We start from the raw sequence: 23,468 nt of genomic DNA, 5'->3' as shown, positions 1-23,468 counted from the left end.
GGACAGGTAATTGTGTAGACATATACAAAATCATTCCAATGAATATTGCCCCCCTTAAAGATAAAGCGCCACCCTGCGGTTGGAGATGTTTTACGGTCTCTTGATGTCTCCGTCCCTGTGGGATTCTGTTAGCACGAACATATTTTACAGTAAGAGGGTTGCTTGGAAACATAATGAAATGTTTCCTCGTCTAAAAATACCCAATTTAACACGTCTTTGATTGAGATGTAAAATATTATGGCCTAGGTGCACCCAAGGGCTCTAGTGCAGACATTAGTGTTTCCCGCCTAACCTCCCGCTGCCACTGTGTGGGAGATTATAATATTTCTGTTTAATGATTCTAAAACTACACTTTATGAAATTGTATGCACACAGCGCTGCTATAGGCCTGATGTTAAAGGGATAGTTTACTCGAAAATGATCATTTGCTCACCCTCATGTTGTTCCAAATCTGCCTTTCTTCATTCAGTTGAACACAAAAGATGATATTGTGAAGAATGTTGGTAGCTAAACTGTTGACAGTAGTTATAGACTACAGTGTTGCCTCAAAGTTTGTGAACCCTTTAAGGATTGTCATTATTTCTGCATAAATATGACCCAAAACATTGTCAGATGTTGAAAATAAGAACTGTGTTTTGCTTTCTCCTAACGTAACTATTCTCATTCAAACCAGAAAGTTCTGTTTTGGTCTCATCTGTCCACAAAACATTTCTCCAATAGCTTGTCTATCTTTAGCAAACTGCAGATGGGCAGGAATTTGGAGAGCAGTGGATTTCATCTTGTGACTCTGTCATGCACATGGTTGTTCGGTGTTCTCCTGAAGATGGACCGATGAACATTAACATTAGCTGATGCGAGGAAGGTCTTTAGTTGCTTAGAAGTTATCCTTGGGTCCTTTGCAGTCTTATGGACGATTACATGGATTTTGGAGTGACCTCTGTTAGGGGACCTCTCCTGGGAGGTAAGAGTTGTCTTGAATTTCCTCCACTTCTACACAATCTGACTTTGGATTTGTGGAGTCCAAACTCTTTACAGATGGTTTTGCAACCTTTTCCAGCCTAATGTGCGACAACTCCGTTTTCTGAGATCCTCAGAGATCTCCTCTGTTAATGCTTAATTCAATTCATAATCTGACTTTGATAACTCGCTGTTCTTTAGATGAATGATAGAAATGATAGAAACACCTCTGAACAGATGGACTCTAGTTTCACATTAAAATGAACTGCTGTTCCTAGAGATTCACATACTTTTTCCACACACACATAAGCAATATCAGATAATTCCCTGAACAAAAAAATGACAAAGTATATATTTTCGTCTCTTTTGTTTTATTTGTTCTCTCTGTCTTCAGTGCTATGTGTGAAAACGGGTTCTTAACATATTTTTTATGTTACGAAATACAAAAAATTAGGCTTTCAAGTACCACTGTAGCCCAATGGCTTCTGTGAACCGTTTAGTTTCCAACAATCTTCAAAAATATCTTCTTTTGCATTCAACAGAAGAAAAAGTAGAGACTGGGTAAACCATGACAGTATTTTCGAGTGAACTATGCCTAATGGTGTGATCTTCCTCTATATTAAAGCCTTCTGATTTCTACTGAGTTTAGAGGGTTAAGTTAAGAAGGGTCATGTGTATCTTTCCTAGCAGGCTTCATTTGAGTTTTGTTACCTAATCTTTGGTTGCACAGTCTTGATGTAACTGCTCACATTTTCTTTGTTTTGCAGGGGCATTCACTTTACATTACTTCTCAAACAGACATGGTACCGCTTCCCCGCATTCATGCATGACTATATACCCAGCACCACTGTAGTATTAAGCTGAAATACAAACCCCTCAGGGAAAACTGAGAGCTGCAGTTTGAGCGTGAACAATAGTTTTTTTTGGCTTTTTTTTTTTTTTTAGTTAAACATGAGTTAGGGTGCAGACAGTGTCCAAAAAAGGCCAGTATGATTGTTGAATGGAACAGACCAAAATAGAAAAAGAAACACTCGGCTACTCGTATTTTGCGATGTTTCTTTTTTCTTCTTCAGTGTGACATGCAGAGCTAAAATAGAAACATTTGCAGATGTGTTAAAAAAAAACAACGTCAGCTAAGAACTTCACAGGCAGGAGGACCGTGTTCTCCTTCGAGATGCAAAGCATCAGTCACGTCCTGCACCTGCTGGAGCAGTCCGCTAATGAGTAAAGCATGTTCACCGTAACTGCAGAAAATGAGAAACGGCCATTTCCTTCTGTCCGAGACGATAATGGGAGTTTGGGGCTGGAGGTGCATGCAGAAAGTGCTCTGACTCTGACAATCTTCCCTAAGCTCGAATCCTTCCCACAGAACCTGGCGACGTCGCACAAAGAGCTTTTCTATGACTCATGCCTGTGTTTTGAATGCATAGTTTGAATCAAATATGCCGTAGTGCAAGTCGCATTTGCTGAAATGATTCAGATATGATGCTAAAATAGAGAAGCGGTGTGTCCTCATATGGTGCTGTTTGAGTGCATTTCTTGAAGGGAGCATCTGTTGTTAGGAAAAAGCAATCGGGAAATATAGTCAAGAATAATTTTTTTCCTCCATCCTCATAATCGTATTTAAAAGCTTTGCCACATCTGCATTTATGGGTTTTGTGCTAATCTGAAATTTGCATGTTGTAAAATTGATGTAGTGTACAGTTGCACAAATGTATAAAGTTTGTGATTTAACTCCAAGTCTCCTTAATCTATCTATCTATCTATCTATCTATCTATCTATCTATCTATCTATCTATCTATCTATCTATCTATCTATCTATCTATCTATCTATCTATCTATCTATCTATCTATTTGTCTGGCTAAGTAAGATTTGTGATCCTATATCTGAAACATTGTCAGTGCATTTTAAGGGGGTTGCTTTCTTTCCCTAGTCTCACATTGAACACGGTGGCTGTAGGATTTAGCCTGCGCAACTAGAAAAAGTGGGGTCTAACACACAAATGCGTTTCGAGCTACTTCGATCCCATGCAATACGAAAGAGCCGAGACGGAACGCTCGAGGTTCCCTCGCCGAAGGTGAACGGATGCGGTAGAAACGCATGGAATCGAGCACGCGGCGGCCGGTCAGAGGAGAGCGTGTGTAGTCGCCGGGAGTGATGAGCTCAGAGGTTTGCGCAGTGACTGAAGTTTGGCTCTGGTACTCAAACGCTCATACGTCACCGAGAGGAGACCCCTCGCCGAAACGATTCGGATCACCGAAAAAGCCGCGACAGGTAAAAAAAAAAAAAGCTCCGCCAGACCCAGCCGAGGTCGCGCGTCAACCACCCGCGACCAGCGAGTTCACGAATGACACGCGTGCTGTAACTTTTAGGGTAACGTGTGGGCTAAGTTTCGCCACGTGACGGTCGGCACGATCCCATTCGAACGCCGTGTTTCGAAGCGACGAACGACTCGTAATAACCGAAGACCGCTGCAACGGAAAGCGCTTTTCTTCTTAGGGGGTGCCTCGCTCTGAAACAGGGTGTAATACTCATTTTCACCTTAAGGATGTGTAACTGACGGCATCCCTCAGATCCAGAGAGGCTGTGGGGAAAGAGGACCGTGAGACTGTCCTGTGGTCCTGCTCGCAGATTCACTCCCAATTTCTTGCGGATTCAGTTCCCAGCGAGCCAGTCTCGCGCTTCTGTTTGTCGAGGAAGAGTCATGGATAATTCATAAACATGCAAACCACTGGATTAATTTGATTCATATGGTGCTGTGGTTGAACTTAAAGGATTCGTCGGTGGGAATAATTATCCACATTTCCAACCTGGCTGGTGAGAGGAGGACTGTTGCAATGTCATCCCGTTCAACATCTTTGGAGCTTTGTGGAAGAGGGATGCTGTGAGTAGCATATTATTGCTTTTTTTTTTCTTTCTCTCTCTCTCTCTTTTTAAATATTCGCTCGGTCCGTTACAATCGGGTCTCTTAAAGGACATTGAGGAATAAGCATAAGCGCTTCAAAATTCCGTCCGACCGTCCAGCTCCAATGAAATTAATTCGATGCAGGAAAACGCGGCTTTCCTTGCATCATTAGGGACGCGCGATTCTAAAACAGAGGCATAAACGGAGGAAAACGGAACTGGATACTTTCCAACGTTAGGATTTTAAAGAGTAAGTTGTGTTTTGTCGAGTTGCGTGCAACGACACGCTCTTGTTTTACCTCTAAGAAAACTCGTGTCACGATCATGTGAGCACCAAATCTCAAGATTTTCCCTCAGGAGTGCGCTTGGCTTTTTTGCTGGATAAAACGAGGGGATTTGCTAACGAGCAAATGAAAACGAAAAGCAAAAAATAGCAGGAAAACGACAAACGTGTCATTTGAAACGGTTTTACGCGACAGAGGACTTGTCTGTGCTTGCTTTGATCTGTAACAGATGAATGCGGATTTTGGTCGACTTGTTAATCCAACTTCAAATATCAGGCTAGCCTACTTTTCTCGTTAAAACATAAGGCTGTTTGGATTTTTCATCAGACAGCGGGATAGTAAATGTCGCTTCTTTTCTGTCATAACGGATGTGACTGACCTCCTCAGTTGGTTCGGTTGTAAAGTTCTGATGCGTATATTTTTTCTTTGAATATTCTAGTGTCCTACAGCGTACTGAGGTTCCAGCTGAGAACGCAAAGCGAGACTCGTCGATAGGGGGCGCACTTGCATAATGGTCGGTTTAAGGAAATTAATGAGGTATCAGAAGGAATATTCATCTAGATATATTTCCCATGTTAAGATCTGTGTCACGTTGTAAGAACACTGATATCGCATTTGCCTAAAATAACAAATGAGGCCAGTTTTATTCACGCAAACAGTAAAATCTTCACAATTCATGCTCTCTCTCTCTCTCTTTCTCTTCTTCTCTCTCTCCAATTAATTACATTAAAATAAAAGATCATATAAATGCGAAATGTAATTGTCAAAAGACCTGGCCTCCAGCCAGAGTGCACGCAATCTCAGCTCCACATTCATTAGTGTTTGTCACATGGCTCATAATTCATCTGACGGTTTATTTATTTCATTTTCAGTACGTTAAGAGTGTGGACGTTGCAAATTTTTGCAGCCCCCCCTGAAAACATGACACGGTATCCGCGTTAGACAAAATGTCATGTAACATCCTGAAGCACCGATTTAAAGACACAAAAACGAGCATGCTTAAACATCTGTATATAACAATTATTAAATCACCGTAAAGCTGGCTATAATCGTCAAATCTAAATGCACGAAATTCACCAAACTTCGAGTCTCATGGCAAGCCTGGATCCAGTCACACAAGGCGTGATATCTTCCCCAATCTCTGCTCAACTGCATTGAAACAAATCAGCCATTCATGTTGGCTTGCACTATTGAATTCTTATCAGAAACTGCGCTAAATCTAGCTTGCTCATTCATCTGTCTTTAATAATGGTGATGTGATGCATTCTTCTTCTGGAGACTCGCAGGCTCCAGCAGCCCCTGCACCATATGTCGTTTCTCTGCGGTTTTATGCCTTGCTTTACAATGCATCTGTTTGCGTATACATGCTGTAGCCACGGTAGCAGAGGGCCTGTGAGCTTCCTCCGCTCAGTCAGTCCAAGACTCTTCATGTGATGATGTCAGCTCCACTCTCTTCTGCCCTGCTTGCTGCTCAGATCCAGTGTCACATGTAATATTCATCATTTGCTCATTGCTAGCTATTCATTGCCTAAATTCCAAAATGAGATTATAAAATCCTGCGCTTCTCGCCCGATGTTGCGTAACTCCACTGGATCGTACGTACAATGTGTTCGCTATTGTACGAGTATTCCAGGTAATGCGAATCGGAGCGAACACAATTATTAAGCATTGCTGCTAAAGATTTATCTGTTTGAAGTCATATTGAGTTTCCTTTTTGAGCAGGAGCTCCTTGAAGTGTGTTACGTGGTGTGTTTTGTAGTAAATGCGTTATCACAAGCGGCCTGCATTGTGTGTGTGTGTGTTTTTGTTCTGCAGGGAATGAAGTCGAGCACTATGGGGTCTTCCAGGTTGGTTTTTCTGACTCTTCCAGCTCTCCTTACCCTCATCAACATCTCACATGCGGCAGAGAAAGTGCCCATACTGAACATTGCCGTGATCCTGGGTCAAACGCGCTACATCTCCGATAGAGATATACGGGCTCTGTGGAGCAAAGATGATCCCATTGATGTCAACGTGGTGACCCTGCTGGTGAATGAAACGGACCCCAAAAGCATCATCACCCATGTGTGCGATCTCATGTCCGGGACCAAAATCCATGGGGTGGTGTTCGGGGACGGCACGGACCAGGAAGCCATCGCCCAGATTTTGGATTTTATTTCCTCTCAGACTTTGATACCCATTCTGGGGATCCACGGCGGCTCGTCCATGATCATGGCGGATAAGGTCAGTCTGTAGATAGCAGCAGCTCACCCAGAGCAGGGTACATTATCGAATACTAGTGCTTTCCAAATTTGTTTACCCCTAATCTGGAGCGGAAGACGAGCTTGAAATATTATTGAGATCACAAAATGAGTTTAGTGGGTAAAAATGTGCACGCTTAATGTGGTTTGGTAATGACAGTGATGTAAAGTAATACCATTAGTGCAACATGCAATCGTGACTTAACCGTTCCCCTGACAAATTACCATATGGAGTTGTTTCACGACATATGCTTCATCCAAAAAGACGGAGTAATCACTTTACCGAACCCCATAACAAATATCTCTTTTGATTAAGCCATCATAATTTCAATCACATCTGTCATTATGCAACACTTACCTCTTCATATAAACAGCGAAAAGGGTGAAAAAAACCGAAATAAAGATCTGAGATCTGTTTATGGTTCAATTTAAGATGGTAAACTCGGAGAGGTGATAATTTGCCAGTCTGTTGACGTTGCATTTTCATTACCGGCCGCTAACCGCGCATCTGAATCTCCACTCGCTGTAAAATCTTGTTGCAGACTTTCATTGAGTTTATATAATAATCCTGTTTCTCATGAGCACTCGCTGCTGCATTTAAATATGTTTACTTGCTTTTCATCTCAGGATGTCGCTGTATCAAATGAAGCAACGTTTTGAAAGCTTATTCTCGGGAGATTTTCTTCAGCGGTACATTAAGTCATTCTAAAGCACTCTGTGTTGATCCTTAAGGAGATAAATGTCTGCACTGTTTTACCTCACAGGGACCTTTGTGCCTTCTTTTGTTGAATAATACATCATGTGCATAAATTTAAAACTGTATATAACTAGGATGCGCGTATATACTACCAGGGACATGTTGGTTGTAAACTTTGCGTGATTTACATACATCTACGTCATGGTAGTGTTATGAAATCCCTATGGCCGCGTACACACTTTATTTAAATTTGCTTGTCAGTTCACCTTTTAGCGCTTACTTCTGTTCAATACACACACAGTTCAGTAACAACTGCGTTCTACCATCGATAGCAGAAATACATAACAACACTTCTGCTAAAAGCGGTTTAGTACGGTTTGATGGATTTTATTACGTCTGATGCGCTTTTTATTATCAGCAGCTAAAACAGAACTCGCTAAACTGCGGGCTTCCATTGTTCTGGTAACTACAGTGCATCGATGTGGTTTCCTCTTTGTCAGTCATCACAGATGCGGGAGTGAGTCTCGCTCCGTACACACACGGAACGATCGTTTAGGGCATTTACTCCAGAGAATTTACAGTGTGTACGTGGCCTGTTTACCACAGCTCTTTAAATATGCCTTACTTACAATTTTGTGTGCATTTTAATTTGCCCAAATGTTGCATTTTAGTGTAATGCGACGTGATTTGATTCTTGGCTTTGCCGGTTAGGAGAGACCAGGTGAAATTAATGATAGCTCATGGCTTTTTCATTCTTCAGGAGACGGGAAAGCATACATGTGGTAATTAACGTTGGGCCGCCGGGCAGGTCTTACTTCATTTAGTGCCCATGAAGCAGGATTTGAGCCCAATAAACACAGGGATCATTGGCATGTGTCAGGGGATTCTTTGTTTTATATCTAAAGTGCTACCTCCCACTGAATGCAGCCAATGCGCAGGCACGCTCATGGCTACTTACGGCCAAAGATCAACTCACTGTCTTATTGACGTTTTTAGGTTGCTTTACCATATATCTTCTACCTGAAGCCATTGGTTTAAGACACATGATTGTCATTTAATATACGCAGGTGCCAAGAGAGGCAACGTACAATGGAGATGGCCATTTAGGCAATTTAGTTCTTTCTCTCCTCCATCACTGACAGGGAAATGCAGTGATTTGTCTTTCTAGTGTGGATGTATAAAATCTGAAGCGCTTATCCATTTATATGCTCCTAATAGATTCCCAGTAGATTCGGTATATGCACACTGTGGTTCAGACTGAGGTCTGCTATCTTTGACACTGGCATAACAATCCTTTCAGATGATTCAACACACTTTCAGAGGTAGTTGAAAATGAATGCGACCACATTGCCTTCGTAAACACTGATGCATCTTCACCTGTCCGTCCAAGCAATGCACTACAACAAAGGTTTTAGACTTTGCCAATTATACATGGCTTTTAAAGAACCGCTATGCCTGATATAAACTGTGCCATGAAGAGCCTTTGGAGTTTTCGATTCCACAAAATAGTTTTTATAGTGAAAAAAAGTTTTTAGATTTTTAATTGTTGTTCACACTATGAAAAAAAAAAAAAAAAAAGTTTTTGAGAACTGTACACTGAAAAGTTCTTTGGGGACTGAGACTGTTTGGACACAAACATGTCTGAATTGTTTTATTCTGAGTAGATACCGTTATTCTTATTGTGACCTCATTTGAGGCATGCAGAGCACTTAAGATTTTCATGGAGTTGGTGTTTAGGGAGAGCGCAGATCATTATGTTCTCTTTTGGATGAGATACAACCCCCAATAGTCTTCAAGTGCTGTCAGTTTGGAGGAGGGACTTGTCACCCCAGAGAAGCATGTAATGCATGCAAGAGCACACCGTGGTGCAGGGATGGACTGAAAAATCAGCCTGGGGCTTATCTTATAATTTCAGGTGATAATAGTCATTCTGAAATATTATTAGGTATTTTAGATTTACCTCTGTCCTTTTTCTCACTGTCTAGAGAAGACCGGTTTAGACTCTTTGGTATCTTTTGGTTCTCTAGACAGCCTACTATTTGGAAGCTGACAGAAAGTACAGAGTTGGTAAACTTTTTAATAATGGTGTGCTCTGGTTTTGTAGTAAATGTTTGCATGGGCTCAGTAACTAGGGATGCACTAAATGTTCGGCAACTGAAATTGTATAACCGAAAAGACTGAATAAATTATGCCTAACAAAGACACGATGTGATCAAATATAGGTGCGCGCAGCAAACATTTTAGCTGTGTAAAAGTATTTAAAAGTGTCAGAGAAAGATGCTACAGTCAAAATCTGCCCTAAAAGAGTGCTAGTCTTCAGCTGCTCAGTAACATTTTAACACAAATAAAATCAGAAAAGTTAGATAATATGATAATAATAATTACAACATTTCTATTAATACATTTATGTCAACAGTCACACATAGTTTTCAAATTGGAATGTGTATGGAATATATATGTTCGGTATTCGGCGGGGTGTTTGATTTTGTTCGACTTTGGCCAAGAATTTTCATTTCGCTGCATTGCTGTCAGTGGCTGTATTTTATATACACTAGCATTTGTTTGGTCAAGAGTACAGTTGAAGGCAAAGCTGAATTTCTCAAAAATCATTGATCCATCAAAAATCATTCTAATATGCTGATTTGCCATTGTCATGCAATCAACACAATGCTAAGGTATGTTTCTTGAACCTTCGTTGGGTACGGCATCTACCAATCAGCATTTTGATGTTAACCAAGAAATGTTTAAGCAAACATTTTGCTACAGTCTAGTCAGAACTAAAGTTTTAAGTTTTGAACTGGGTCTTGTGAATCATATCCATTGAGCGCTTTATGTTGTTTGTATGAAAATTCATTAACGAAGACATGCTGTGAACAAACGCAGCACTTATGTTTACTGTTCACTAATAAGAGAGCATTTATGAACATACGAATTATGAAATGTAATTAACTTGCTGCCATCTTACAACTAATAACCTGCTGTTGCTATAGATGAGGGAACCACCAAAGGGTGGAGATTTTTAATTCAATTATTAATTAACAACAACGAGGCCGTTGTGATGTCACAGCTTTTTTAAAGACCATCATATTGCTTTTTCACTTCTACTAGTGGGAACAAAGCGTTATCAGTCCCCCTAAATAGAAGCTTTTGTGTATCCTCATTGTGTTCATTACTGTTCTCTCTATTTGCTATTTCAGCAAGTGCAAAGCAGGTGTGTCCAACGAAATGCCCCAGTTGTATTCATCCGAAATGATTCTGAGCCACCCCCTGAACAAAATAATTGCACTACTGTAGAGCGACACAGCAGAGATTGCAAATATCTCCTCAAATGCTAATGTCCGGATCCCCCGAGCCTCTTTTAAGCCGTATAATGGCATAACTAGCGTTGAGAAACATGCATATCTCTTCCCATCTGAAATGGCACAGTTGTAGATGGGGTACCGCTTATGCGACTCAAATCTCACACAGATGTTCAGTGTCCAGCACATTGTCTCTAGCTGTTACTTTAGAGGAGTCAAACATGGCTGCCTATTATCGTTCTTTACCATCATCACAGAAATGGTGTCTTGAACAAAGGGTGCGGAACTCATCAGATCACAGCAAATGTCCGTGGGACAAGCGTTACGACACTCTCCTGATTATAGTTATGCTTTCTTGTGAGCCTGGCTCCCATGGACGGGACAGCAAGAGTAAGAATTTAATTAGCTAACCGCTATTTCCCAGGCAATAAGGCTTTGCGCAGCGGTGCCGGAGAGTAATGATGAAAGGAAGCACTCTCCCACAGGAAAATCGCAAATGAGATCTCTTTAAAATCTCAGTTGTTTCTCCTACACTGCAGTGAGATCGTATGAAGAGCAAATTGAGAATTTAGCTATGCCTGATCGCATAAAAAGAGATCTCAAAGATGTCTCGCATCGGGGGCACTGTCCCGCAGGTAGTCATTTGCATAATATAGACTCAGACCATCTGCAGAGAAGGGCTTTCGCATGATTTCACCTATTGTAATTTATTCCTGTTACGGCAAAGCTGACTTTTCAGCAGCCATTTTTCCAGTCTTCGGGTGTCACACGATCCTTCGGAAATCATACTAATGTGCTGATTTGGTGCTCATTATTTTATTACAATGAGCTGCAAATAAGCATCAGATTATTATCAGCGTAGAAAACTGTACTGCTTAATGTTCTTGTGGAAACCATCATACATTTTTAGGATTTGTTGATGAATATATAGTTTAAAAGAGCAGCATTTGTTGAATAAAAGAGTTGTTTTTAATCAAACATTTTGATAAATTCTGTGTAGTAAATGTCCACAAAGAAGTTTCATGCTCAAATACGTGCCTACACGTGGTTAGGGAATGACCTAATTTGCTCATATTTGCCTACCTTGTACATTGTGGACCAACATTATTGATATTTCTTTTATGCCAAAAATCATTAGGGTATTACGTAAAGATCATGTTCCATTAAGATATTTTGTAAATGTCCTACTGTCAATATAAGCTATCAAAATGTTTGATTAGTAATATGCATTGCTAAGAACTTCATTTGAACCATTTATTTAGCTTATTTTGACTTATTTTATCATACTTTATCATGAAATAAACATGATTATGAACTTTATGAATGAGCAACCTTCGAGCAATAAGATTGTTCTGAGAGTTAGTATGTGCCGAGTAGTGTTCATTGTTGAGATGATGGCTGATACAATATTTACTCAGTTGTAGACAGCACAGTTTTTCTCAACAACACATTTTCCATTTCTGTTCCACATGCTTATTTCTAAATCTTTGAGCAGGTCTCTTTATTGGGATTAATTCTACAGAGCTTGTGATTCTAGTCAGTTTATGGTCTGTTTATATTGCATGGAAGGTCAGTGTTCAGAAAATACAAGGAATAGTGCGTTAACAGCACATTAACAATTCTTCATTTAATTCTTCTTTTGCCATTAAAAGTAATTGTAGAGCTAATTTTGATGCTCACAGGCCTCAGTCCGGCAATAATATGAGTCCAAACGGGTTTTTGTTGCAAATTAAAGCATATAAAATCCACCAGGAAGCACTTGGCTGAATTGAATTGAATGGAAAAACAATCAGCAACAGTTTCATAGATTAATGCCACGTTTTCATTTATTCCCTCCTGGAGGCATAAACAGCTGTTATTTGGAACGATACTGAAAACAGCCCTCATTAATTCAACTAATAAATTTGAGAAATAGAAATTTATTCACTGGGACATGGTATACTGCAAATGTTACTTAAAGGTCCATATTGTTTTCAGTATTGAAAGTACTACCTCAGCAACTATCAGCAAGATGCAGAGACAGCTATTAGTAAGTGATCTGTGGGTTAATACAGCAACACTGGGTCAATGAATAGCATCAGATTTGGGGTTTGACCAACCGATAGCAAATGGGGAACTAAAATTATAATATTTGTTTTTGCAGATAAATTTGGTTTTGCTAAAGCTCTCACTGTGATATCTGATGTAATTGCTATCTATTTATTTGGTACGGTAAATAGGAGCAAACAGGTTTGCTGCAGTCTTGCAGCTGGACGATTCTTAAGCAGCTGCAAGCTGCACTCTGTGCTGGAAATATGCCATTGACCCCTGGAAACGCTGCAGTTCAGTCTTTGCTGATGTCACTATTAATGAAGGATGTTATGAAGACAAGGTAGTTTGCACCAAAGCAATCTAGGGTCACAAGCTAGTTGTCTGTTGTTTCATTCGTTAAATGCTGCAAATTATTTACCATCAATTATGAGGGAAATGAAGCCTCTGACATTTATTAGACAACAAAGGTCTAGCTGAGAGATTGACCCCACAGCTATATGCTCTCTTATGTAAGAACAAATCCATTGGAGGGTGTAATCACACATTGGGCCACTTGCTAACAGCGGACCTTAACAGCCAAACTGTAATCTTACGTAAGGCAGGCTGGAGGTACAGGGCGGGCTTCAAAATGACAATGAATTCACTGTGTTATGAAGCTTGGCTCATTAATTAAAGACAGGTCAGTGCAGCTGTGAAGGGTGAGGCACGAGGCAGATGTTTTTCTGGCTGCTGCAGTGTTCTTGTTTGGCCTGGTTAAGGGCACACAATGTTAATTTGATTGCTTTACACTCTTGCATTACACCACACTGTAAATGCATTTCATTGTATAAGTTCTAATTTGAAAAAAGTAATTCAGAAATAATGTTTAAAGGAATAGTTCAGCCAAAAATGAAAAATGATGACATATTTTACTCACCCCCAAGTCTTCTTAGGTGTAAATGATGAGCACAGTCATGTATCCTGGCTCTTCCAAGCTTGGTAATGCTTCTAGATAGCAATAATAATAAAAACGTGAAATATTTGTATGTAAGTCTTCTGAAGGCTTACTATATTCCATTTAATTTGTTTATTTCTCAAATTCTCTAACAGTCTTCTGAAGTTGTGTATCGCTGTGACCAGATCAGTCAAATCTGTGAACACATCAGTTATACCTGTTTTAGATCAGCTTTAAAAAGTCCAGACACAAAAGACCTAATCATTCACAAATTGGTCATGGAGAGCTAGGTCAGATACCAAGATTTTCATTAAAGAATGTTTTAAGTTTCAGTCTATTTCTCACACAAAACTGTTGTATGACTTCAGATGACTTACTCGGAAAATAGTGCATGAGTTGTATGAACTACTTTTATGCTGTTTTTTTGTAATTTTGGTGCTTGACATCTCTAGTTCACTGTGTTCACTGAGAAAATAAGGTGAGACAGGTCTTAAATGTCTTGGGGGTAATGATAGCAGAATTTTCAGTTTTCAGCAAACTGTACCTTTAATGAATATGTCACTATTGGAGTGCAGAAGTAGAATTACAATCGCCCAAGTCCTGAAGCAGGGACTGAAATGCTTCCAAACAGAGTGCGACAAGCATTCAAACTTCCCCATTACTGAGTGCCAAAGAATTGTGCATGCTTTGCATCAAACTTTTTAGTACCTGATACTGTATTTTAGGCAGAGGAGAACTGCATCTTCGCAGCACGCTGTTTAGCTTTCATGCGACTGCGAAATGAATAAAGCATTCTTCTGGACTTGCTTGTCCTCAGCCGAGGCGAGATGAGAGATGCACTGCAGTGCTCATGCAGCGAACACAATTACATCAGAATACACTCCTCCGTATTGGTACAATTCCTTGTCAGATGCAGTGAAGTGTGTTCAAAGACAGAGAATGGAAGTGGATGGCATGAATTAAATATATTTTTCTTTGTGCTCCACGCATTCATTAGAAACACTTTTTTATGTACGATAGCCCAGTGGAAGTTACAAGATTGTTAATTGCTCACAAAAGCAAGACATAGTCTTGAGGAAGATTGAAGATGTATCCCTGGGTAGATGAAGGAACGGCACTGAGTGGCATTGTTCTTTCTCTGCAGAGCTCAGGCTATTAATGTTAAGGATATTGAACCCGCTCTGGAGTCTGGAAAAGGTCTACTTATACAAAAGAACACTCACATGTACATAGTGTACTGAAGCAAACCTATGGTGTCTCTGCTAAATAGTTTATAGAGAACCATTCAAGGTGACTTTTTTAAACTAGATAAGATGGCAACTGTGGACAGAAAGCATTTCATTCCTGAGGGTGTTAAGCATCATGAGCAAACCTTTTTCACATTGAGCTGAATTGGCTCCAGGCACAAGAGGCTGAATTTAATAGAGGTTATTCAAACTGAATGATTGTAAATGTATTACAAAAGCGTGTATTTGAGGATTTTGATTGGATAATTGATTAACAGAGACTTAACATCTTAATCGATAGCAAGATATTGACCTGTTTTGTGCTCAACGGGAGGTTCGCTGTTCTTAATTCTGAATGGCCTGAAACAGTGTAAGCTTTTTTCAGTTTCACAATGTAGTATGTACATATATGTACAGGAAAAGGTCGGTTTGGGACAGTGACCAGCAATGTGCACACAGTCTTATTTTTTTCTTTCTGAGCCCATGATCTTTTCTAAAATCATCTCACGCCTTGAGAGTAAACTAGTTTTTGTTCTACTTCTTCCCATGTTCCTTCGTTCTCAATACATGGACATGCCTTAAAAATAGGTCCAAAGGTAGCAAAGATAAATGACAAAACAGCTGAGTTTTTCAGGGTCAGCTTTGACAAATGAGGCAGCGGACTTTCCGAGCTCCAGAGACTTCCACAGTTAGGTCGCTAATCTCAGGAGGTGAAGGGAAATGCATTTTTGTTATGCTGGAGGCAGCAGTCGAGGTCTTGAAATAGTGTTATTTGCTGATGTAAATGCACATAGATGTACTTAGTTGTCAGGGATGTAGGTGATAAACATCAGACTGTGGTTTAGATTCGATTAAATTCTTGTTTCTGAAACCTTGACTGGTTTTTGTGCGCAACAAAAACCAAAGACTTGAGCACGGGAGCATGCGCGAGTCGTGACAGCCCTCCTTAGAAAGTGAAAGTGTAGAGGCGTTCTGGTTTATAAAGTGGCCTTGAAGATGTACCGAACATTGAGGGGAAATGTCAAAGAGTTTCTTTCATTGGTGGAGTGACAGTGTTCAGCAGTCATAAGAAATACGAATATACAGTATGCTGCGTGAAGAACGAATGAGAAAGAATTGGAAAGAAGCAGCTTGTTCACTGTAGCTGAAAAGAGTGATTATGTGGCTGATAAATAACGGCTTCCCACATTACTCAGTTTCTGAGGTGGAAAGATGAGCCTCAAGCTTGAGATTTACCTCAATGTAGGTCAAATAAATGAAAAATCGACGGTACGTACAGCCTGGACTATGTATGTTCACATGTTATATTTGGACCACCCAGAATAAAACCCCTAAGCAAATGATTCATTCTTAAGTTACCCTAGAGAAATATCCTATTATGATATATGTGACCCTAGACCACAAAACCAGTCATTAGGGTCAACTTTTTAAAATTGAAAATTATACATCATTTAAAATCTGAATAAAAAGGCTTTCTATGGTTTGTTAGGATATAACAATATTTGGCCAAGATCCAACTAATTAAATATCTGGCATTTCAGGTGCAAAAAAATCTAAATACTGTGGAAATTTCCTTAAAAGCTGTCCCAATGAAATTCCGAAAAATTAAAAGGTTTTGATATCTTTACAGTTGGAAATATCTTCATGGTACATGATCTTTATATATTATGCTAATGATTTCTTACATAAAGGAACAATCTGTCATTTTGATCAATACAATGTATTTTTGGCTATTGTTATAAATATACCCCAGCGACTTGTTTTGGTTTTGTGGTTTTGTGGTCTAGAGTCACATATATCCCATATCAACATAATCTATATTAACAAACACAGGTTCAAAACCAATTACCTTCACAGGAGGTGAATGATAGGGGAACACTTAACTGGTAAAATATCACATTTTCAGAGGTGATTTATTGGATTATGGGGAAAAGAGGCAATCGTATGCCCCATTTTATGTCTAAATTGAGATTCGAAATAGCAGATGCGCTGCAAAAATCTCTCTGTGACACAGTTTCTCTTGGAAGTGTCTGTGATTATTGCCAGGATGGTGCATATTGAACTCCTCAGAAGTCAATTTAAAACATGTGTTTTGCCCCGAAGGGCTGAAGTCTTTACTGGAGTTTGGTGCATAGAAAGTGGGCCCAAGGGCAGAGCTGTGAAATCTTCTACGCCAGCTGAGTTCCACCCCATACAGACAGCTGTCATAGCTCGGCCGGACCGGCTTTGATCTCTATTTTGTGTGCGTGTAGCGGAGAATCGGAGCAGAGTGGTGTCAGAGGTAAGTGTGTGTAAGGTTAATGGCGTCACTGAGGATCTGCCTATGGTAATGTGACTTAAGCTTTTTAATTAAAGTCCTTGTGACATTCCCCTTAGCCAGGCTATATCTGCTTGTCATGGCTATTCATGAGGCACCTGCGTGCAAAGACCTGTTGACAAGATAACCAGAAGACACTTTTACATATTCGCAAATTTTATTAGCTTCAATTAAATCATATATCCAACGTCTGCTACCAGAAGGGACCAGAATCGGCCACTAGTCTTTATATATACACCATAGCAATGCATTAAAGTGAGGCAGTCTTATGTAAAATGCATTAGGCTAAATGTATCACAGTGACAATGACTTTTACATTGTTATATTTATATATGCATATTTATATCCACAATATTTGAAAAAAATATCTTGTTGGATGTATATTGGATCATATACAAGCAACACAACTATTTTTATAATAATAATAATAAGAAGAAGAAATGTGTCTTAAACGCTAAATCGGCGTATTAGAATGATTTCTAAAGGATCATGTGACACTGAAGACTGGAGTAATTGTGCTTCAAATTCATCTTTAATAGATGAAATGTGTTTAAATAGCAAATTGTACATTTTTTAGCAACTGTGTTATTGTAAAATACATTCTAGCTTGATGAATTATATATCAGCAAGGCTTACCGTAAGGGCATTCTGACATGTCATCAGCACAGCTGGTGGCCTGTGAGTCATATGTCTGTCAGACATGCATATACAGAAGAAGATATATGTGGTATCACAAAAAAAGACATGGTAGAGCTCTGCTGGCCTGGAATGTACTAATTATGTGTATATATCAAATCTTTCTGATAAATCATGAAAATATTTCAATCTAGCAGAACTGCACCGTGCCCTTGTCGTGATGGAATGATCCCACATAGATCTCTCTCTTTCTATGCATGTCTGACACACATATGACTCACAGGCTGACGATGAAACGCTTAAGGTTACAGCAAATGTGTTCATAAGCTAAACGCATGTCATAATGCCTTCACTGTGAACCTTGCTGCTTTCTCATAGCCAGGCATGGCCTCGTGCCCGTGTGTCTCAGGTTCATGTTGGTGTAGGAATGCCCAGTGTGACATATTGATTTATGAATAACCTGGATTAATTGTTAAGCCTATGTGAAACATGACAGAAGATTTCTAAAGACACGTCGCTAGTTGCTACCTTATTGAGATGCTTTAATCTGAATATCTGTCATCATCACATGCTGAGCCCCCTGTTGCTTTTTTTTTAACTGATTTGATTTTCATTTTTTTAAATGAATGACTTGATGTTATTTTGCTTTTAGAATTGGAATTTGGAATTGATGATTATTAGGGAATCATTTTTTTGTTTGTTTTTTCATACAAAGCTGGTACAATATACCTGTTAAAGGAACACTCCACCTTTTTTGAAAATAGGCTTATTCTCCAGCTCCGTTAAGTTGTAACGTTTCTGAATCCATTCAGCTGATCTCCGGGTCTGGTGGTAGCACTTTTAGCATAGCTTAGCAAAGATCATTGAATCTGATTAGACTAGAAGCATCTCGTTTATAAATGTCCAAAGAGTTTCAATATTTTTCCTATTTAAAATTTGACTCTGCTGTAGTTACATTGTGTACGGAGCCTGACGAAAAGTAAAAAGTTGCAGTATTCTAGGACAATATGACTAGAAACTATACTCTCATTCCGGCGTAATAATCAAGGAAGTTTGCTGCCGTTTCGTGGTCGCAGCAGGTGCAGTGATATCACACAGTTCCAGAAAACAGCCAGACCCTCTTGCTTGCACAGGGAGCGTGTCCTTGAACGTCCTTGAAATGTTTAATAACACTAATAATTTGATAACACAGTTAAATGTGTTCTTTAGCTAACCCTAAAATGAATTCTATTTTTTCATACTGTACTTTCATACTTCATAAATTGTAATACTGTAATGCCAAATTTCAAAATAATTTTAGTTTTTCTTATCAATGTTTTAGTTTTATTTTACATTTATTTAGAATAGAATGTATGGAGATTTAACAACAGCCATTTATCGGTTATTTTCCATAATGTAAAAAAAATATTATCAGCTTATTGGTACAAGTCATCATTTTAATATTGGTTTCGAAAGTTTTAAAATAACTTGAAATATAACACACCAATGGTATACAATGATGCAAACAATTTTTTACAGAAACTCCAAATAAGCCAAAAATAATATTATTATTTAAATACAATTTAATTTAACAAATGCATAACACTCAAAGAAAACTAACTTATAAACACTGAAATTGCACATATATTAAGGCTTTATAATGATTTTTTACTCCAATTCGTTGTTGAAATATATAAACATTTAAATTAAACCGATTTATTCAAAGATAAATGAAATAACAAAGACAATTCATTAAGTATATAATAACTTAAGTAATGGAACTTTATATTATACTTTATACACTTTCGGCTCAGTGGGAAGAAAAGAAAGTCATACGAGTGTGCTAATGACCAGAGGAGTGAATAAATGACAGAACAATTCCTTTTATTGTACACTTTAATTACACAACCTCTGCATCAGGTTCACATTTCAAATTACTGTACATTGCGCATCGATTCATATTAACTACATAATACAGAAGACAGTAGTTTGTATTAGGCTGGCATAGATCCCAGGCTGATTTCAGTCCCAATCCCTCGGTTAAAAAACAGTAAGTGAATTCTCAGCTCCCCTTGTATCTCCGCTCTCTCTGTCTGACTTTGTCAGATGTTCTCGTCCCCTGTGGCAGCTCATCGAGTTTCCCCCGGGGGACCCCCCTGTGCCTTTCAACACACTCTCTCTTATCTCTTTGTCCAACACATGGACCTGTTTGGATTCCTTTAGCTCCTCGCTGCCTCTAGCATGTCAATCACTCTCTGGCACCCTGCACTGGTGATCAGACCCGAGCATCCATCAACAATGACGGAAAAAGTAGAGAAAGCTTGGAAGAGGAGGAAGAGAAGAGGTTATCTCTGGCAGGCTGACTAGTGTCATCACTACTAACCTGCAGACATTACCGGATAAAAGCGGGAAAGAGAGGGAGGGGGGTTTGGTCTGATGCTCAGTTTTGCATTCAGATTGCATGCTGAACTTTGGCGTAATTGCTCTACGAAAGCCAAGGTGTAACAGATCTGCTTTGAAATGTATTACGGCGTAAAAGAAGCCGCCTGGTCACATGACCCCAATTTAGCTTTGATGAGGTCCCTCATTAGCGGATCAAGTCGAAATGTCTCGGTGCCAGCTCTGATCCCCACTATTCCCAATGTTTCAAAGCAGCTTTTGAGAAATAAAAGACGTTTGGGCTTCTGGGTTAAGAAAGAAATGAACCACGGAGATGGTAAGACGTGATGTGACATCAGCGTGTAGGGACCTGCTTAAAATAAAACAGTCCATCAAATGATTGTACTCTATGTAATTCAGTTTAAAGAGCGATGCAAAGTGAATTGCTAAGTCATTGTGCAGAAACGGCTTGACAGGTTTAGTTTAAAGACGTCTGTGGGAGGCTGTTCCGACCCTTTCTTTTGTCAAGCTCGCTGTGCCGTGCGCTGCTAAGCATTCTGCGTTTGTTCATTGACGACAGTTGCGTGGAGTTATCTGGAACGAGTGCCTCATTGTAAACAAAATGAAATGTGGTTATTGTAGCTCTCGGAGGATTTCATTTGCTCCCGTTACAGGCTGTAATCAGAAAGCCTGGTGCGAAGAATCGACTTACGGTCCCTTTGAAACTTTGCTGCATAATGCGTTCAGAAATGACTCAGCTTTGCAGCCTGGCTGAACTTATTGATATAAGAGCACTAACATTTGCCGCCTCTCGTTGAACAGAGGCTCATGGTTTATGTTTTCGCGATGTGAACTGGTTCTCGTGCGGACAGGCAGACTGGAGAATTCGGGGTCTTGATTGATGACTGTGGCTGCCCGAGTGTGTCCCTCGCACACATGTGACAAAGGTGAGCTGTTTAACACCTGCACGACATATCACAAGACAGCAACCCCCCTGGCATCAAACGACTCTGTGTCTAGCATGGCTAAAGGTGAAGGATTTCCTGTTTCGGTCCAATGTACCTATATGCTCATTTACAGTAGCAGTCAAAGTTTCAGACTCACCCGGCTGATTTTTTTGGTTTCGTTTTTTTATGTTTTTAATTTTGTAATTTTGCACCTTTAGTGGCAGTATAACAACTTACAACAAAACTCTGCATATATCTCAATTATTATTTAATTCATTTGTGACCCTGTAACACAAAACCAGTCACAAGGGCATTTTTTCTGTATACATTTTTTTTGCACCCTTTAGATAGTTGTATCACTGGCAAATATGGTCCTGTCCTTAAAAACCACACTGATCTATTATCTATTCAGCTTTCAGATAATGTATAAATGTCAAAAAAAAAAATCACATTGGTTTTGTGGTCCATGGCACCATTAATAATGAATATTTTTTATTCAAACACATTTATTAGTTCTATAAAGAAATTTATTAGTTTATTCAATATTTATATGAATTTTAAAGATGTTTTGATTTACACACACACACACACACACACACACACACACACACACACACACACACAGTGTAGTTGTGTTGAAACCTAATTGATACTGTCTCCGTATGAGCAAACAAACACATTAAGTCATATGCAGGGCTTCTACTGAGTGTTTATGCAGTTTTGCTGTGACTGTACTGACCGGCTGGTCTGGTAGCATATGTGTGACCATCAAACATTTGGCATTTGAATGGTTTTGTCATGGTGACCAGACCAGGCATTGATCCAGGGCCGCTGGGAAATCCATACTCCACAATTTAATTTGATCGTCATTATGAAGAGAATGACAGAGAGCAACGTGCGCACTGGGAATGTTGTTTTCATCAGCCAATAATGGAATTCAACAGTTGTAACTACATCCATCAATCTGTTTTTTTTTTTGTCCTGGCATAGCCTACCTGTGATTTTTGCTTGTTTTCACCCCTCTATCCTACCATACGGCCTATAAGCAATGTTCCCAAAATGGACCCGTTTTGACTGTCATCCCGCAGGAGATGTTTTTTCCAACTGGATGGATCCAGTCACCTGAGCTCTCTTTCATCAGCTGCGAGTCATTATTCATCTGTTTGTCTTTTGTTTCAGGCGCCTGATTGGCTCATTGCGGGTGTGCTTCACTACTCATTCAATGAGACAATGCGATGGCCTCCACTGATTATGTGAGTGTGTGTGTGTCTCACTCACATTTTCTCAACGTCAGCCAGCCTAAACTGCCGTTCCTGGCAGATTAATTATGAGTGAGGTCAACAAACCTCCAGATGCCTCTGACGGCTGGGAATAGATTGTTCTATGCGTTTCTATAGGTGTCTGCCACTGATGAATGCTCACCACTGAGTCACAAGTCATGCTCTGGTTTTGGCGGAAGCTTTCTGTAAAAGACAAGCTTTGTCTCTTGATGAACGAGCTCTTTTGGTACCTATTGCCTTGATTCTGCCAGACCTCATGCGAGGAGAGCTTCAACTGCAGGAGGTCTGTAATACCTGGACTAAGTTTTCGGTTAGCATTTCCATTTATTTAATGGCAATGCTAGGATTTGTAGTGGTATGCAGCTGGAAATCTGCCATCTTTGCTCATGGACACTCAGCTATGGACACAATTGTTTTAAGCCAATTACCTGAGCTGTAAATGCAACAAATTAGGCACAGGTAAATGTACGTTAAATAAAAATCTATACCCACCCACACACATATACATACATACATATATATATATATATATATATATATATATATATATATATATATATATATATATATATATATATATATATATATATATACTCTCTAATTCTAAAAGTTGAGTTTTTTTATTGTTTATTTCTGAAAAAGGCTGTATTGTTTTACCCAAAATACAGAAAGAGCAATAATTTCATGAAATATTATTGAAATTTAAAAATATTTTTTTTTTTTATTTGAATATATTGTAAAATGTAATTTATTCGTGGCTCTGTTGAATTTTCAGCATCATTACTTCAGTCTTTAGTGACACTTGATACTTCAGAAATCATTATAAAATGTGAATTTGCTGCTCAAGAACTTTGATTAATAAAAAAGTTTAGGAATTATTTGTAATAAAAATCTAATTGAATGTCTACTACTACAGTAGTTTATATATTTAATTTTTTACATTTATTTTCATTAAAAAAAAAAAAAAATCCCATGCAGTATATTAGCGCATTAAACAATCCATATAAATTACAATAATTAATACATATAATTAAATAAATAATTATAATTATTACTAATCTCTATTAATTATTATTTGCAGCTTTGTCCATTTTAATGAGTTGAAAACATAGAAATGAAGAAAGATGCTTATGACTAAATGGTGTATTTGCGCCATTCACCAGCAGTGCCTCTAAAACTATGCCAGCCAGTCAAACCTTGACCTCTTAGCAGTGATGCAGTAATCATGACTTTAAAAAACCCTGAAGCTGAATGGTTATTTATTAAGGCTCGCGGAAGGTTTTTATGCACAGTAAGCTCTGCATTGTTATTCCGCAGCCACGCAGCCATTGAAAACTTATCAAGGACGGGTCCTGC

The 23,468-nt window shown here is 39.1% G+C and overlaps 1 protein-coding gene across 1 annotated transcript in view; it reads left to right on the top strand.

Annotated features, from left to right (window-relative positions):
- The first annotated feature begins 2,999 nt into the window (after positions 1–2,999).
- grin2aa (glutamate receptor, ionotropic, N-methyl D-aspartate 2A, a) overlaps positions 3,000–23,468 on the top strand; it is a 114,886-nt gene continuing 94,417 nt past the window's right edge. The window contains exons 1-2 of the mRNA XM_043235929.1: positions 3,000–3,843; positions 5,963–6,370. Coding sequence (XP_043091864.1) covers positions 5,966–6,370 — 405 coding nt within the window. The 5' untranslated portion in view covers positions 3,000–3,843; positions 5,963–5,965. The remainder of the gene's footprint in view (positions 3,844–5,962; positions 6,371–23,468) is intronic.

This window comes from Puntigrus tetrazona, chromosome 3 (genome assembly GCF_018831695.1).
Source record: "Puntigrus tetrazona isolate hp1 chromosome 3, ASM1883169v1, whole genome shotgun sequence".
Lineage (NCBI taxonomy): Eukaryota > Metazoa > Chordata > Actinopteri > Cypriniformes > Cyprinidae > Puntigrus > Puntigrus tetrazona.
The sequence above is the reverse complement of the archived record's forward strand: the minus strand, read 5'-3'. Positions and strand labels throughout refer to the sequence as shown.